This window comes from Mobula hypostoma, chromosome 2, assembly GCF_963921235.1.
Source record: "Mobula hypostoma chromosome 2, sMobHyp1.1, whole genome shotgun sequence".
NCBI classification, from domain to species: Eukaryota; Metazoa; Chordata; class Chondrichthyes; order Myliobatiformes; family Myliobatidae; genus Mobula; species Mobula hypostoma.
Window position 1 is genome coordinate 28,635,859 of NC_086098.1, and position 18,048 is coordinate 28,653,906.

Consider the following 18,048-nt stretch of genomic DNA (forward strand, 5'->3'; position numbering starts at 1 on the left):
GTGGTGATGAATCAGCATATAAGAGGGAAGACTGAAAATTTAGCTGAGTGGTGCCACAACAGCAACCTCTTACTCAATGTCAGTAAGACAAAGGAGCTGATTATTGACTTCAGGAGGAGAAAACCAGGAGGTCCATGAGCCAGTCCACCTCAAAGGATCAGAGATAGAGGTTGAGCAACTTTAAAGTCCTCGGTATTACTATTTTGGGTATGTGTCCTGGGCCCAGCACAAAAATGCAATTATGAAGAAAGCACAGCAGCGCCTCTGCAAGAGTTTGTGAAGATCTGGCATGACATCTTAAACTTCGACAGATGTGTGGTGGAGAGTATATTGACTGGCTGCATCATGGCCTGGTATGTAAACATCAATGCCCTTAAATGGAAAATCCTACAAAAAGTAGCTGATACAGCCCAGTCCATCATGGCTAAAGCCCTCCCCACTAATGAGCCCAGCTATACGGAATGCTGGCTCAGGAAAGCAGCATCCATCATCAGAGACCCTCACCACCCAGGTCATGCTCTTTTCTCGCTGCTGTCATTGGGAAGAAGGGACAAGAGCCTCAGGACTCTCACCACCAGGTTCAGGAACAGTTATTACCCCTAAACCATCAGGCTCTTTTGCATACTGGTTGAATGCCCAAGATGCTGTGGTCGTTCACTGATTCTATAAAGACTATCATTCTACTATAGAGTTGTGTGGAAGTGTGGCTTATTTCCCAGTAAAACCTGCTTCTGTCATGCCAGTCAGTGATTGGTTCGTTTAAGGTCTGCGATGCTCTCTTCTCATTGCATGGCTTGCGTGCCACAGCACCCATTTCCATTTCCAGATGCCTTGAGGGGTATAAAGTATCACATGCAGGAGGCTTGCCCTCTCTCTCCTTTGTCTAAGAGACTCTGCACAGAACCATCAGGAAAGTATGCTCCACGTACACTTTTTATCTGTTCGTTGAATATTTAGTTCTATAGTTTGCTTAACTTGGGGGAACTTAAATGTTTGGTCGAATGTTTGACTGGTTGTAAATAAATGATTAATATATTTATTCAGTCAGTGTTTTCTGTTTCATTTACCAAACCCGTGAACCTGCTTCAGTGTTACAGCCCGCAAGAAAATGAATCCCAGGATTGCATATGGTCACGTACATGTACTTCCATAATAAATTTACTTTGAATTTTCTGACCCAATACTCTGATGTAAATCCAATGGAATTCAACACAAAACAATAAAAAAGTCATACAAGTAGATAATTGGCAAAGGAAATAAACATGATAATAATTTCATGCTAAAAGAAAGGAAATTAGGCTGGGGTAGACTTTAGATGGATGGCAGAGCTGCGACGACATTTATGAAGACATTTCAGACTGTAGACTTTGGCAGACATAAAGCAATACCATCAAAAGTAACTCAATAACGGCAGTCACATATTCAAATTGGAGTGGAGCGAAAGTTTTGGAAAAGAAACTGCAAAATTAATTGTTAAATGTAAAAGAAATTTTAAAAATAAACATTGGGTGATAGGAAATTTAAATATAATACTGACCACACTTCAGAAATACATAGCATCGTAAGACAATGGTGGGACAAAGGAACTCTCAGATCTAAATTTCTGATTAAAGGAGAAAATGGAAATAGTGGGGTAATCTGAACAAAAGGGCAAATTACATCAAAAAAGATTTCCATTGGATGTTCATAAATAATGTTTTAGAGTGCAATGAAAAATGCAAAAAACTAAGTTCTCCCTCAAATGTTCAACAACTCTACTAATATCTTACTGTCCTGGATCACAACCCCATCACTGATCAACAAGTTAGTGCAATTCTTCACAAATAAAACAATCCATGCCTGAATGGATCTGTGCACAGTGTGATATGTAACACAATCATAAAATTAAAGTGGAAGCAGTACTCATTTCCAAAATGAGACTGTCTAACCACATTCAATGGCATCATCAGGGTACTCTCAGATCAACATCCCGAGGGCAATGTCAGCCAGAAAGTTATCTGGACCAGCTACATCAATATTGTTGCTACAAAAGTATTTTGGAGGTTGGGTGTCCTGTGGTGATGAACTCAACTTCAGATACTTAAAATCTTTCATCATTGCTGAGTCCTACTCCTACAGAATCCTATTCAACAGCATCACAGGAGTGCCTTCACCAGAAAGACTAATTGTACATCGAAGCAGCTTACTAGCACCTTCACAAGGGCTATTAGAAATAAGCAGCAAATATGAACCTTGTCAAGCTTGGAAGAGTGAATAAACACCATTTATAACAGGTCCTGACTCTGATAAAACATATTCTACCAGAAAAAGTAACCCTGCCACCTTCTTCTCACGACATTTGCTATCTTCCCCATCACATCTTTTTAAGATGTTCAGTTCAAGTTTAAAGCTGTTGAGGATTTTAAAAAAATAACATTTTTACAGGTGCCAATGAACATACTGTGTGGTTCTAAATTTCACACAAAACGGTGAGAGGAACTCAGCAGGCCAAGCGGCATCTATGGAAAAAAGTACAGTCTATGATTTGGGCCGAAACCCTTCAGGACTGGTGAAAAGAGTAAACAGTCAACATTTTGGGCTGAGACACTTTCCAGTCCTGATGAAGGGTCTCAGCCTGAAATGCCCACTGTTTACTCCTTTCCATTGACGCTGCCTGGCCTGCCGAGTTCTTCCAGCATTGTGTGTATAGTACTTTGATATCCAACATCTGCAGATTTTCTCATTTGTGACAAAAACAGAGACACTGGAAGAACTCAGCCAGTCAAACAGCATCTGTGTAAAGAGAAAGCAATTAAAGTTCAGGTCAAAGTTTCTCCATCAGATCTAATGAAGTTCTGATAAAGAGTCTTCAACTGAAATGTTAACCAGTTTCTCTTTCCATTGATGCTGCTAGACAAGTCGGGTTCTTTTTCAACAATTTTGTTGATTCCAGCATCAGCAGTTATATTTTGCTGTTACTATTGAAGTAACACAAACATGGTTTATAATGAAAATAAACAGGGAAACTCCACTAGAGATGTAATGTATTCATTAATCCATAGAATTGTTAGTGCTCTTACCACATATGGAGTTTATTCGTGCCGTGGGTCTAAAGCTGTCCACAAAATCAGAAGCCAAGTTGCCTAGCAACTGCAAGCAAAATTTTAAAACTGAATTAGTATAACATAAATAAAAATACTTTATCTTTTGTAATTTATTCATTTTAAGATATGACTCTTAAAACAGAAGCTAACCACCTAATGACATTCAACTTCTGCTATGAGTGAGAACATTTTTGGAAAAGTATTTAATATAGGTATAGAGAAGCTAGTTAGTATATTCATAAAACATTTGAAAGTGACTACACTAATGCATTTTTCAATATGTGTAAAGATTTCCCTTCATTTAAAACATTGCTTTCAAAATTTAATATGTTCTAAAGCTATACCCTGTTTCCCAATAATTATGATATTCCATAAAAGAAAAAAAATGCTATAGCATATTTATAGCACGGGAGGCCTGTTTATGTTAAGCAAAACAACCAGGAGCTACATAATTTACTCCCATTTCCTAACCCTCACGCAACAGGCTTGTAGGTTATGACTCTTCAAATGGGATCGTTGTTTCTGCCTCCTTCATCTTTTCTGATGGCATATTCCAAACCACTCTGCATTGTTGCGGAAATATGCTCTATTCCTTCTATAATTAACATTAATTTGTATCCACAAGTTGCAGATCTGTCAAGGAAAATAGGTTCTTCCTCTTCACCGTGTTTTAAGACCCTCAAATTTCTGAACTTGTAACACCAGACCTACTCAAAATTCTTTGCAAAATATTTTGTATTTCATTCATAAAAATGTCGCCCAATGTGCCACAAGGCGCAAAAAGGAACAACATGTGCCTATCTAAATCTCAGAATTTCAGAATCAAGCTTATTATTACTAAAATATGCTATGAAACTTGTTGTTTTGTGGCAGTACAGTGTAATATATACAATTACTATAAATTACAATGAGAATATATAAATAATGTGAAATAAGAGGTAGTGACCTTTCAGAAATATGATGGCAGAGGGGAACGTCTCTTTTCCTAACATTCCAGATGCACTGGCCTTTACCACACCTGCAGCACATTCCACACACCCACCACTCTCTGTAAAAACTTACCTCTGACATCCCCTCCAATTCTGCTCTTATGTCTCATGGTCTACTCTGGGCAAGCCAATTCTGTATCCATACAGCCAAGTTTCCCTGGTTCCCCTGTCTTCTGACTTTCTGAATGAGCCTATCATGGGTAAACTTGTCGAACGCCTTACTAAAATCCATATACACTACATCCACTGCTCTACCTTCAATTTGTTTTGTTCTCTCCTTGAAGAATTTGGTCAGGCTCGTGAGGCACTACTGTGTCTGATTATTCCTAATCAGACTCTGCTTCTCCAAATGCTTGTAAATCCTGTCTCTAAGAATCCTCTTCAATAGTTTGCTCACCACTGACTAAGAATCCCAAGTCTACAATTCTCAGGATTATTCCTTTTACCTTTCCTGAACAAATGAGTAACATTTGCCACCCTCCAACCATCCGGTACTAATCCTGTGGCCAGTGAGGATGCAAAGATCTTCAAAGGTGCAGAAATTGTTTCTCTTGCTTCCCATAGTAACGTGGAATACTTCCCTCCAGCCCCTCCTAATGTTTTTCAAAAGCTCCAGCACATCCTCTTTCTTAATGTCATCATGTTCCAGCATAGCAGCCTGTTGTACGTTGACCTCACATTCACCAAGGTCTTAGATTCTTAGAGATAGGATCTCTGGGCATTTAGAGAATCATGGTCTGATCAGGGACAGTCAGCAAGGCTTTGTGAAGGGCAGATCGTGTCTACAAGCCTGATAGAGTTCTTTGAGGAGGTGACCAGGCATATAGATGAGGGTAGTGCAGTGGATGTGATCTATATGGATTTTAGTAAGGCATTTGACAAGGTTCCACATGGTAGGCTTATTCAGAAAGTTAGAAGGCATGGGATCCAGGAAAGTTTGGCCAGGTGGATACAGAATTGGCTTGCCTGCAGAAGCAGAGGGTCGTGGTGGAGGGAGTACATTCAGATTGGAGGATTGTGACTAGTGGTGTCCCACAAGGATCTGTCCTGGGACCTCTACTTTTCGTGATTTTTATTAACAACCTGGATGTGGAGGTAGAAGGGTGGGTTGGCAAGTTTGCAGACGACACAAAGGTTGGTGGTGTTGTAGATAGTGTAGAGGATTGTCAAAGATTGCAGAGAGACATTGACAGGATGCAGAAGTGGGCTGAGAAGTGGCAGATGGAGTTCAACCCAGAGAAGTGTGAGGTGGTACTCTTTGGAAGGGCAAACTCCAAGGCAGAGTACAAAGTAAATGGCAGGATACTTGGTAGTGTGGAGGAGCAGAGGGATCTGGGGGTACATGTCCACAGATCCCTGAAAGTTGCCTCACAGGTGGATAGGGTAGTTAAGAAAGCTTATGGGGTGTTAGCTGTCATAAGTCGAGGGATAGAGTTTAAGAGTCACGATGTAATGATGCAGCTCTATAAAACTCTGGTTAGGTTACACTTGGGAGTACTGTGTCCAGTTCTGGTCGCCTCACTATAGAAAGGATGTGGAAGCATTGAAAAGGGTACAGAGATTTACCAAGATGCTGCCTGGTTTAGAGAGTATGCATTATGATCAGAGATTAAGGGAGCTAGGACTTTACTCTTTGGAGAGAAGGAGGATGAGAGGAGACATGATAGAGGTGTACAAGATAATAAGAGGAATAGATACAGTGGATAGCCAGCACCTCTTCCCCAGGGCACCACTGCTCAATACAAGAGGAAATGGCTTTAAGGTAAGGGGTGGGAAGTTCAAGGGGGACATTAGAGGAAGGTTTTTCACTCAGAGAGTGGTTGGTGCATGGAATGCACTGCCTGAGTCAGTGGTGGAGGCAGATACACTAGTGAAGTTTAAGAAACTACTGGACAGGTATATGGAGGAATTTAAGTTGGGGGCTTATATGGGAGGCAGGGTTTGAGGGTCGGCACAACTTTGTGGGCTGAAGGGCCCGTACTATGCTGTACTATTCTATGTTCTATGTAAGGTCCCTCTCAATGTTGAATAATGAAGCAAAGAATTAACTAAGGACCTCTCCTAACCACCTCCGACCCCAGGAATGTTTCTGCTTTTACTACCTTCACTGTAGTCACGTCCTGTTCTTCACATACATGTAGAATGTGTAGGATTTTTCTTAATCTTACTTACCAAGGCCTTCTCATGTTTCCTTCGAGCTCTCCTGAGTCCCTTCTTGAGCTCCTTTCTGTCTATCTTAAATTCTCCTCAGCCCTGTCTAATCCTTGCTTCCTAACCTTTGTACTTCGTTCTTCATCTTGACAATGTTCACATCTCTTCTCAACCATCATGCCTTTACTCCATTAGCCTTTTCCTGCCTCTCCGGGACAAACCTATCCATAACTCCAAGCAAGTACTCCCTAAACAACCTTTGCATATCTGCTGGGCATTTCTGCTGAGATAGTGAGAACATCTGTTCCCAATTTATGTATTCCCATATTCCTGCCTGATAGCATCATAATTCACCCTCTCCTAACTTTTCCATATTATCTGCTCCTTTCTCTGTCCAAGGCTATGGTAAAGGTCAGGTAGTTGTGGTCACTGTCCCTGAACATCAAGATGATTTTGAGAGCTGTAAGATAAAGGGGCAGGCAGATGTACAAGATTTTTTTTTGCGGGTAATGGATCTGTGGAATTTTCTACTTCAGATGGTTGTGGAGGTTATCACAAGGGGAAATTTAAAGAGGAAGCAGTTAATTTTTGATGAGGGCTCTGTTGAACTGGCACAGAAGAGTCAAGGCCTTGTACAAATCCCCAACTATACAAGCTCCTATTTTTGTGTATCCTTGTACTTCTTTGCTGTAATCTACTCATCTCTCTGACACAGTGGTGTCAAGAAAACAACCTCTCCATCAATGTCGCAAAAATAAAGGAGCTGGTTGTGGATTACAGGAGGAATGGAGACAGGCCAGCCCCTATTGACATCAATGGATCTGGGGCTGAGAGAGTAAACAGCTTTAAGTTCCTCAGCATTCACATCACCGAGGATCTCGCGTGATCTGTGCACACCAGCTGTATGGTGAAAAAGGAACAACAGCGCCTCTTTTACCTCAGACGGTTGAGGAAGCTTGGTATAGGTCCCCAAATCGTAAGAATTTTCTACAGGGGCACAATTGAGAGCACCCTGACAGGCTGCATCACTGCCTGGTATGGGAACTGTACCGCCCTTAATCGCAGGATTTTGCAGAGAGTGGTGAGGACAGCCCAGCGCATCTGCAGTTGTGAACTTCCCATGATTCAGGATATTTACAAAGACAGGTGTGAGAAAAGGCCCGAAGGATCACTGAGGACCCGAGTCACCCCAACCACAATCCATTCCAGCTGCTACCATCCGGGAAACAGTACCGCAGCATAAAAGCCAGGAACAACAGGCTCTGGAGCAGCTTCTTCCACCAGGCCATCAGACTGATTAACTCACGCTGATCTGAGTGTATTTCTATGTTACATTGACTGTTCTATTTATTATAAATTACCATGATTGCATATTTAGACGGAGATGTAACATAAAAATTTTTACTCTTCATGTATGTGAAGGATGTAAGAAATAAAGTCAATTCAAATTCACTTAGCACCAGATCATTAACAACAGAATACATTAAAATTATTAATTTGTCTTTACTTAGCAAAACTACAGCAGGAATCTCTTACCCAATGAGACAATTTTCCTTCAGGATAAAGCTTCCTAATCTCAGTAACTGCAAAATATGCCGGCAAAAGACAAGCGTTTCTGTCCAGGATATATGCCACAACCTGGGAAGGTTAATGGAAGGAACAGCCATTACATTCAGAAGAAAATATTTGAACTAATCAATATAAAACAAAACAAATTCAAACATTGATTTTGTCATAATTAAATTAGGTTAAAAGCAAATGATGTGCACATGCTAGAATTCCAAAAAGATTAGTTTATTGCTTGGCATTCATTATTTCATTGAGAATGAAAGAACATTGCTATCAAAAGAACAAAATGCAATCATTTCAAATGTGAAAGTACCAGCACGAGTCCAAACAAGATCAGATTACTGTTTAATATTGACTTCAAATATGGGAAACGATATATCAAAAACTTACATCTTTGGCTGTTTGCAACTGCTGTACAACAGCGGAGCTGACGGTGTTGGGAATAGTTTGCATTTTCTCTAAAATTGCTTTCAACAGATCTCTTACACCCTAAAAGATTAAATTGTGCTTTATAAGGTTAATATTGACAAAAATTCCTTTAAGCCCATTAGCTGAATGCATTTAAGAATACGTAAACTTTTATTATCACTAAATACACAATTAAGGTTTCACACACAAAATGCTGGAGGAACTCAGTAGGTCAGGCGCATCAGTGGAAATCAATAGTTGACATTTTGGACTGAGATCCTTCAACAGGACTGGAAAGGAAGGGGAAAGAAGTCAGAATAAGGTGGTGGGGGGAGGGGAAGGCGCACATGCTTGAAGGTGATAGGTGAAGCCAGGTGGAAGGCGGAGGGGATGAAGAAAGAAGCTGGGAGGTGATAAATGGAAAAAGTAAAGCACTGGAGAAGGAATCTGATAGGAGAGGAGAGTTGGACCACTGGAGAAAAAGAAAGGGGTGACAAGAAGAAGTAAGAGGGGCGAGAATAGGGAGTCGAAGAAGAGGGAAGGGACGGGGCAAATATGACCGGAAGGAGAAAATCAATGCTCATGCCATCAGGTTGGAGGCTAACTAGATGTGGTGTTGTGCCTCCAACCAAGAGTGGACTCATTGTGGCAGAAGAGGAGGCCATGTACCGACATATCGGAACAGGACAATAAACAATAGGTGCAGGAGTAGGCCATTCAGCCCTTCGAGCCAGCACCATCATTCACTGTGATCATGGCTGATCATCCACAATCAGTACCCTTTTCCTGCCTTCTCCCCATATCCCTTCACTCCGCTATCTTTAAGAGCTCTATCTAACTCTTTCTTGAAAGAATCCAGAGAATTGGCCTCCACTGCCTTCTGAGGCAGAGCATTCCACAGAACCACAACCTTCTGTGTGAAAAAGTTTTTCCTCAACTCCATTCTAAATTGTCTACCCCTTATTCTTAAACTGTGGCCTCTGGTTCTGGACTCCCCCAACATCAGGAACATGTTTCCTGCCTCTAGCTCGTCCAATCCCCTAATAATCTTACATGTTTCAATCAGATCCCCTCTCATCCTTCTAAATTCCAGTGTATTCAAGCCCAGTCGCTCCAATCTTTCAACATATGACAGTCCCGCCATCCCGGGAATTAACCTCGTGAACCTACGCCGCACTACCTCAACAGCTAGAATGTCCCTCCTCAAATTTGGAGACCAAAACTGTACACAATATTCCAGGTGTGGTCTCACCAGGGCCCTGTACAACTGCAGAAGGACCTCTTTGCTCCTATACTCAATTCCCCTTGTTATGAAGGCCAGCATGCCATTAGCTTTCTTCACTGCCTGCTGTACCTGCATGCTTACTTTCAGTGACTGATGAACAAGGACACCTAGATCTCGTTGTACTTCCCTTTTTCCTAACTTGACACCATTCCGATAGTAATCTGCCTTCCTCTTCTTGCCACCAAAGTGGATAACCTCACATTTATCCACATTAAACTGCATTTGCCATCCATCTGCCCACTCACCCAACCTGTCCAAGTCACCCTGCATTCTCATAACATCCTCCTCACATTTCACACTGCCACCCAACTTTGTGTCATCTGCAAATTTGCTAATGTTACTTTTAATCCCTTCATCTAAATCATTAATGTATATTGTAAATAGCTGCGGTCCCAGCACCGAGCCTTGCGGTACCCCACTAGTCACTGCCTGCCATTCTGAAAAGGACCCATTAATCCCCACTCTTTGTTTCCTGTCTGCCAACCAATTTTCTATCCATGTCAGTACCCTACCCCCAATACCATTTGCTCTAATTTTGGGACCTTATCAAAGGCTTTCTGAAAGTCCAGGTACGGGGATAGAAATTAGAATGGCTGGTCACCAGGAGATTCTGCCTCTTGCGGATGAAGCAAAGATGCCTGTCAGAGCTGTACCCCAATCTATGTCAAGTTTCACCAATGTACAGGAGGCCGCATCAGGAGCACTGGTTATATTAAGATATGCAGGTGAAGAGTTACCTCATCTGGAAGGACTGATAGGGGCCCAGAGTGGATGTGAAGGAAGAGGTGAATGGGCAGGTGTAGCACTTCTGTTGCTTGTAGGAATAAGTGCCGGGAGGGAGATTAGTGGGGAGGGATAAATGGACACACAGGAGTGATCCCTGTGGAAAATGGAGATGGGGCAAGGTAAATTCCCGTTGAAAATGGCACAAGTTGTGGAGAATGATGCGTTGGGTGTGGAGACTCATGGGATGGTAGGCGAGGACAAGAGGAACTACATCCCTGTTAAGGTGGCGCGAATGTCTAGAAAATGGAGGAGCTATGTGTGAGGGCAACATCATTGGCGGAAAAAGGAAAACCCCATTCTTTGAAGAATTAGGACATCTCTGATGTCCTGGAAAGGATGGCCTTATCCTAAGAAAAAGGAATGGCATTTTTACAGGAGATAGGGTGGGAAGAGTTATAGTCAAGATAGCTTTGGGAATTGGTAGGTGTATAGAAGAGATCAGTAGACAGTTTACCTCAAGAGATGAGACAAGAGAGATCAAGAAAGGGGTGAGAGGTGTCAGAAATGGACCAGGGGAATTTAAGGGCAGGGTGGAACTTGGAGGCGGAGTTGAAGAAATTGACGAGCTCAGAATGAATGCATGAACCAGCACCTTTACAGTAGTCAATGTAGCACAAAATGAGTTGGGGAGCATTTCCAGGAAGACTTGGAAGGTGGATTGTTCCATACGGCCAACGAAAAGGCAGGCATAGCCGCGGCCCATGCGGATGCTCACGGGTATACTTCGAATTTGGAGAAAATGGGAGGAGCCAAAAGAGAAATTATTGAGTGTGAGAACCAGTTTCACCAGATGGAGGAGGGTGGTGGTAGAAGGGAACTGATCAGATCTCATCAACAAAGAAGAGAGCTTTAGGCCTTCTTGACGGGGGACAGAAGTATATAGGGATTGAACATCCATGGTGAAAATAAGGTGATCAGGGCCAGGGGATCGAAAGTTGTTGAGGAGACTGACAGCATATGAAGTGTGTGGATGTAGTGGGGTAAGGGACTGAACCAAGGGGGATAAAATGGAGTTCAGGTATGTGGACACAAGTTCAGTGGGGCAGGAGCAGGCAGAAACAATGGGTCTACCCATACAGTCAGGTCTGTGGAACTTGGGTATGAGGAAGAAACAAGCAGTGTGTGGTAAGGGAACTATGAGTTTGGTGGCAGACGCTAGGAGATCTCCAGAGTTGGATGAGTTTGGTGATGGTGCAGGAGATGTGACAGTCCCAAGTGGGGTCCTTTTCAAGGGTTAAGTAAGATTTAAGGTTTTAATATTTTAAAAACAAAACATTAGAATTGATAATTATCTAAAACGATTTCAATTATTATCCACAAAAATAATATTAATTTAACCAACAGTTTTGCTTATAATTAGAAATTGCTACTAGCATCAAGGTGAAGGTGATTTAATCAGTTCTTTGCATAGTACCTTGTAGTCAACACCTCCTATTATTTTTCGAATCAGTTTAAATGTTAGAGCCCAAAGCTGCATTCTCTCCCATTCCAGACTTTCAGAGTTGATTAGGGATTCACAGACCAGTCTGGTAAAATATACAGAAAATCACTTCAAAATGTTTCCACAAAATTAAAGTAACCATTGTGATCACACGTACTGAGCTAACTCACACATTACAGGATTTGCTGTTACTAATTAAGATGTCAGTAATGCAAATATTACTCAATACATTGAGAAAAAGGATCTCAATCACAATGCAAAGTATATTTTTAAGGATCACTACTTATTGCCGTGAGCTCCATTATATTCTCAGTTTATGCTGGGAAGAAGTTCCGACAGAGAATTGTGAGGACTGATGAGAGGATCATCGGAGTCTCTCTTCCACTCATCAGAGATATTTATTAGGAGTGCTACATATGCAGGGTGCTTATCATTGTTGGTGATCTCTCCCATCCACCCAACAATTTCTTTGACCTCCTACCATCAGGCAGGAGGTATCATGGCATTAGGACAAGAACTGTTAGGATGGGAACTAGTTTCTCCCCCCAGGCTGTAAAACTACTAAACTCATTGCTACCACCCAGGTCTCTTCATGTTTGAAGAGCTGGTAGCATATACTGTGATAAATGCACCACATGTAGCAGGAGGAGAAGATGGCAGCGCGCCTGCGTGTGCGCAGCTCTCTGGTGAAAAATGATATCGTATCTGTTAAATAAGGGCCGTGGACAATTCTGATTTGATGGAGAATGGACGTGAAAGCACAGAGGAACATCTGGAGAAATTTCTGAAACGCTCGTTTGCTGCTGTCGTTACTGTGTGGTCGGGAATCTTTCGGAGGGTAGGCCTCAAAATCCCCGGCCTTGCCTGCTTTTGGCGACCGAGGAGGAGGTCGAATCGTTTGGCAGAGATGCTGCTCAGTACTCGGTGTCGGACAGCTAATCAGAGCTCGAAGTTTTCGGATGACTCAGAGTCGGATTGTGGTCGGCATGGCAGGGAGAGTTTTTCTTCCTTCTCCCGTCTGTGTGAGATGTGGTACATTTGAGAAACTTTGAACTTTACTGTGCTCACGGACTTCTTCATCAAGTTATGGTATTGTTACACTGTTTGCAACTATATGTTATAATCATGTGGTTTTGTCAGTTTTTTCAGTCTTGGTTTGTCCTGTGTTTTGTGATATCACACCAGAGGAAATAATGTATCATTTCTTAATGGATGCATTACTAAATGACAATAAAAGAGGGCTACGTGTCTTCATAATCATATTATCTGTTAATTTATTTGTAGTAATATTACTTTATGTGTTATAGTGCTGTGTTGTGCACTTTGGTTGGAGGAACATTATTTCTTTTGGTGGCATACAGGTATGCGGTTGAGTGACAATAAACTGAACTTGAACTTCAAAACCCCTCTGTTAAAGGGGACTTAATGTTAACTGTTACAAGTACTGAAAGCAGGCTCATAGGAGCAGAATTAGGCCATCTGGCCCATCGAGTCTGCTTCACCATTCAATCAAGGCTGATCCTTTATTTCCTCCTCAACTCCAGTTCCTGGCCTTCTCCCCATAACCTTTGGTGCCATGTCCAATCAAGAACCTATCTGACCTGATCAAAGTTCAATGTTGGAGCATTCAATTTCATCACTGACACTGTTCTTTCATAACTGGAATGCCTTTTTTTAAAAACTAGTGTTACCTGAACTAACATAATATACTTTGATAGCACATCAAACTGGTGAACAGTTGCTATAGTAGTCAAATTACTAGCACTAATGATCTGCTTGGTTATTAAATATTGAAGCTGAACTTGACCCAATCAGAGCAAAAATCAATCTGACTCAGGCCCAGAGCTGATTTTTGTTTTTTCATATCCAACCTGACCTATCAATACTATTTTATTGGGTCCCATGGGGCCAAATCATGTAGCCAGATCGGGCACTGAGAATTAGGAACCCCCTCTTGTGTGTTACATTCACCCTCCTGGCTATTTCTAGGCAATCTGCTCCGAGCCTAGTATATCATTCATAAAGAGCTACCATAGCTCAATCTGATTCCAGTTACATCATTTTTTATTTTTGCTACCCAACCTGAACCCTACAGATATAATTTGGTCACTGCAGATTGAGGCCAAGTAGCTGGTCTCCAGCCAGTACATTGCATACAACTGTAAACTGGTGTAAAATGTCAAAGCCCGACCACAGTATTCAAGAACACCATTAAAATTTTAGTATAGTTAAATAAATCCTGTAAAGCTATTCCCTAAATGCCAGTAGTTGGTTTTGTTATGGAGAATATTCACATATGAGGAGAGAACCTTAGAACACAGAATTTCCTATAGGATTAAAAACATAGCAAAGAGCTGTAGTAAGCAGGTAGATAAGCTAAACAAATAACACTCTCAGAATACATCACATTCTAAAGCTGTAGAATTTGATATATTAATAGAATATTGCAATTAAGTATTTTAGAAGAATTTTTTCAAATTTCATGCATTTGATTTTTTGATAAATTTAAATCATTTATCCAACAAAAAAAATAAAACATTTTGCTTTCTCCTTTCAGTTATACCTGGGTGGTAGCAGTCCATTTTCAACTGCCATAGCCAAGCAATCATACAGAAAAGAAATCCTCTTGGGGTTGTGTTGTCCATGGATGAAGCGAACAATCCACTGCACACACTGTTCATGTGATTCCTAGCAGTCAAAAAGTATTTATCAATGTATCATATGAAGAACTTCATACAAAATTAAGTTAACTTTAACCGAAAACATATTTCAGGTAAATACAGTGGATTCTGGTTAATTGGGGCACATCAGAAATATAATGGAAATAGTTAAAAGGTATAAAAAGACAAACTGTCATTTTAACTGAGTAAAAATAAATGTATTTAAATTACATACAGAATAAATTAGAACACTACCAATACATCCACAGTGCTATAAAGCTGTGTATTAGTTCCAAATAGTTACCAACGGAGGAATTCACCTGTGTTCTTTTGATTGACTATAAAAGAACAAAATCAGCTCAGGTACCTAGTGCAGATAATGGACTGCTTCGTACAATGTCTTAGACAATTTCATCCTACAAATCTTTATTGTCATTGTAATATTCAAGATGATTGTCGATATCTTCAAATTATTTGTAATCCATAACTTGTTGAAGTAATGAAACCATTTCATTTTCACTCCCGGCAGTTTCTGGCATCTCTAAGTCTGAATGCTTGAAACCACGGTGAGCAAAACAGTTCCGAATTGTCTTACTGTTTATTTCTCACCAACTGTCAGTGATGAAAATCACTGCTTTTTGAACACAAACACACACAACTGATGCTATTTAAAAACGAATCGCTCAAAGCACGGTGTAGCGTCTAACTGCCACACAAGTGTACGCCACTGATGCTAGTTAGAAACTTTTCAGAAAGTGTCCTATCCCAATTAAGCATCATGGTGTCCCAAATAAATAAAAGGAATCCTGACTATTTTTTCTATTTAGATTTTGTTCTTGAAGAGTTGTCCCAAATAAATGGCTGCCCTGATTCACCGATGGCCCAATTAACCAAATCCACTGTAATAATCTTTGGATTCTAACCTGAGGGAGTGTCACCCAGAGTTGTCTAAATGCTCCGAGACAACTGATCAGCTTGGTTCTTTCATCTTCAGCTGTGTCCATAAACATACTGTGAAAGATTTGTTTAAAAATATATTTATAAACAAAAACAAGTATTGGCACAAGACAATTAACAGCCAAGTGTTTTAAGTTTTGTAAAGAAACAACTGCAGACTACAAATACGTATGTTATAAAAAGTCTACATTATAGCTCCTAAATAATCATCAAAAATCAATGTTTGGAAGTACATTCCTTTTCCATTATATATTTACTCAACTATATTCTTCTGGTTAGATTATTCTGTTAATGCATTTGATGTTAATTGGCATAACTGATATTTTATATCCCAAGGTCCTTAATTGTGGCACTAACCACATTTTGACTGGGCACATAAAAATATGAAAACTGACGGAGAGATTGAGCAAAGTGGTGACAGACAACTGGTTTGCATCAATGCTGATCGCATATTTGTGGATCATACTTCCATGAACAATTTGCAAGCCAATTTAAAGTGCAGGCCAGGATATTGATATAATAAGTCATTGAAAAGCAAAATGGGAACATAGTGACTACTTTACAATAAATGTTTTCTGTAACAGGAAAACCGTAGCATTTGATGGTCCTGGCGTTACACAAGGAGAAATGGTGGGCAAATTGAATGGAACTAGAAGAAAGGTGACAGGCTAGTGCCAGAATACTGATTGAAAGATCAGTGATTAATGAAGTGGAGACACGAGACTGCAGAATAATGAAGTGTTTGAAGTAGCTATTTCAGACAAGCAAAACAAAGAATGGTGTTAGGGACATAATAAAGTTGTAATGAAGAAGTAACAGATAGGAAAGAAAGAGGTCTTCAGGGCCTAAGACGTCAAAAGAAGAAATAAAGGAAGTGAAAGATTGAACTCTCAAGTAATTGTTAAAAACAATGAAAATGGATGTTTTAGATTTCAGAAGGAACAGATTCCCTAGAAAACAAGTAAAGGATTATATAAACTGCCTAAAAATGAACTGTAGTACAAAGAATTTAACTTATTGTTAAAGTCAGCTTGGAAATAGCCACTAACTAACACCAGAGCTTAAGAGTCGTTTTAGAAACGTACAGATGCAGAAACTGCTTGGGGAAAAAAAAACAAAAACTTTACGTTATATAGCAGTTTTTATTATCTCAAGACATCTTACAGCATCTTTGCAATCAATGACTGTGAAGATGCCGTCCATGTTATAACATCAAAAACACTGATACCAATATAGTTACAGGAATTGAGGGTGAGGGCGATTGACACTAAAGAAATGAGGCCTGGTGCAGATCAGTCATGTTCACATTGAATGCCACGGCAGGTTTGTGGGAGCTATATGGCCTACCATTTTTTATGTATGTAAGGTTGCACAAAAAGAAATGTGGAAGAGAGTACATTCAACATTTTGGGCCGAGAGCCTTTCTGGAAGAAAATTTGAAACATTATTACCGATTAGGGACCAAAGGGTCAAGCCATTTCTGCCACGACAGCAGTACCGCCTGTTCTTGGTTAATTGCCAACTAACTAACCATACCTCGCTACAAGTTGCATGCTTGCTTGTACTTTGAGAAAGAAGTGGTAACTTGTTTCTCTCAGGAATCATTGTTCCGTAATCTGCCCTAACACGGTAAGCAGAGTAACTTTTAAGCTGATTGGTGTTTCGGGTTATCATCTAGAACATGCTGTGAAACTTTTCTATTCTATTTTGTATGACAAAGTGCTTTTTGTCACGTATATTTTGACTATGAATATGAGAGTAATCTTTTCTTGAGCAGAGCTGTGGAGCTCCGCTTTAGGAGTCTGCACTCTCTATGATATCATGTAATAAAACCCTTTAGTCTGAAACAACTCTCTGAGTCTGCCTGATCTACTCTGTCTGCTGCTCCTGAGATTTATCCGCAACGGATTGGCAATGAGGATGGAATCCTCAATCTAGTCTCCTAGCTGAAAGGGGGAGGTTAGAAGAGCAGGATTCAAAATGAACCCCAGACAGAAAAGGAGAAGCAAGACAGAAAAGTGCCTTCCAAGTTGGGAAGGAAGATCAGTCTCCCAGCTGAAAGGGGGAGACAGGTGCCCTGCGTCCTAGCTGAAAGGGGGAGACAGCAGGGGTGCTTATGGGAGTACCAAGGTAGCTACCGATTTATTCCGTGACCGAACTCAGAGACTTGTGTAAATACAGAGGAAACACACTGGCGAGCGCTCATTGTGTACATACTGTGAATAAAGAAACTTTGTGCTGTCTTAACTGAAATTGAAATCCTAAACAGAAAAAACGGAAAGTGCGAGCAGTCGATCAGCTAGCGCTGATCCTGCTAATAAACCGAAGAGTTCCGGAGGTAAGACGAAGGCTTTGAACACTCATCGACAGGTAGGAAAAAGGCTGCCAAAAAGAAAAAAATTAGAAAGATAAAACAGCACCACCAGCAAATAGGAGACCCCTTAGTCCTGCCTGGATCCCCGGCAGATATGGTAATCAGAGAGGCCGGAGATGATCCATATGCAGTAACATTCAGTTGCGATTTACATGAGTGGTCACATGGGGATCGGCCATATGGGAGAAGTTTTAATTTGAGACTAATCCAGCACTGGGAGGATGCCACCTGAAATGGGGACGGCGACCCAAACTGGGATGCTGATTATATGTTAAAACGTTTTAAATGATGGAAGGAGGTAGTTAAAAGACACCAACCTCCAAAGAAAAGGAGATTAAGCAGCCT

General features: G+C 40.8%; 1 protein-coding gene across 4 annotated transcripts in view; it reads right to left on the reverse strand.

Annotated features, from left to right (window-relative positions):
* med23 (mediator complex subunit 23) overlaps window positions 1–18,048 on the reverse strand; it is a 96,696-nt gene that overhangs the window by 62,213 nt on the left and 16,435 nt on the right. For all 4 annotated transcript variants that reach the window (XM_063034757.1, XM_063034762.1, XM_063034774.1 and 1 more), the window contains 6 exons: window positions 15,296–15,383; window positions 14,276–14,400; window positions 11,686–11,797; window positions 8,183–8,281; window positions 7,760–7,861; window positions 3,060–3,129 (listed from right to left, as the gene is read on the reverse strand). In XM_063034757.1, coding sequence (XP_062890827.1) covers window positions 3,060–3,129; window positions 7,760–7,861; window positions 8,183–8,281; window positions 11,686–11,797; window positions 14,276–14,400; window positions 15,296–15,383 — 596 coding nt within the window. The remainder of the gene's footprint in view (window positions 1–3,059; window positions 3,130–7,759; window positions 7,862–8,182; window positions 8,282–11,685; window positions 11,798–14,275; window positions 14,401–15,295; window positions 15,384–18,048) is intronic.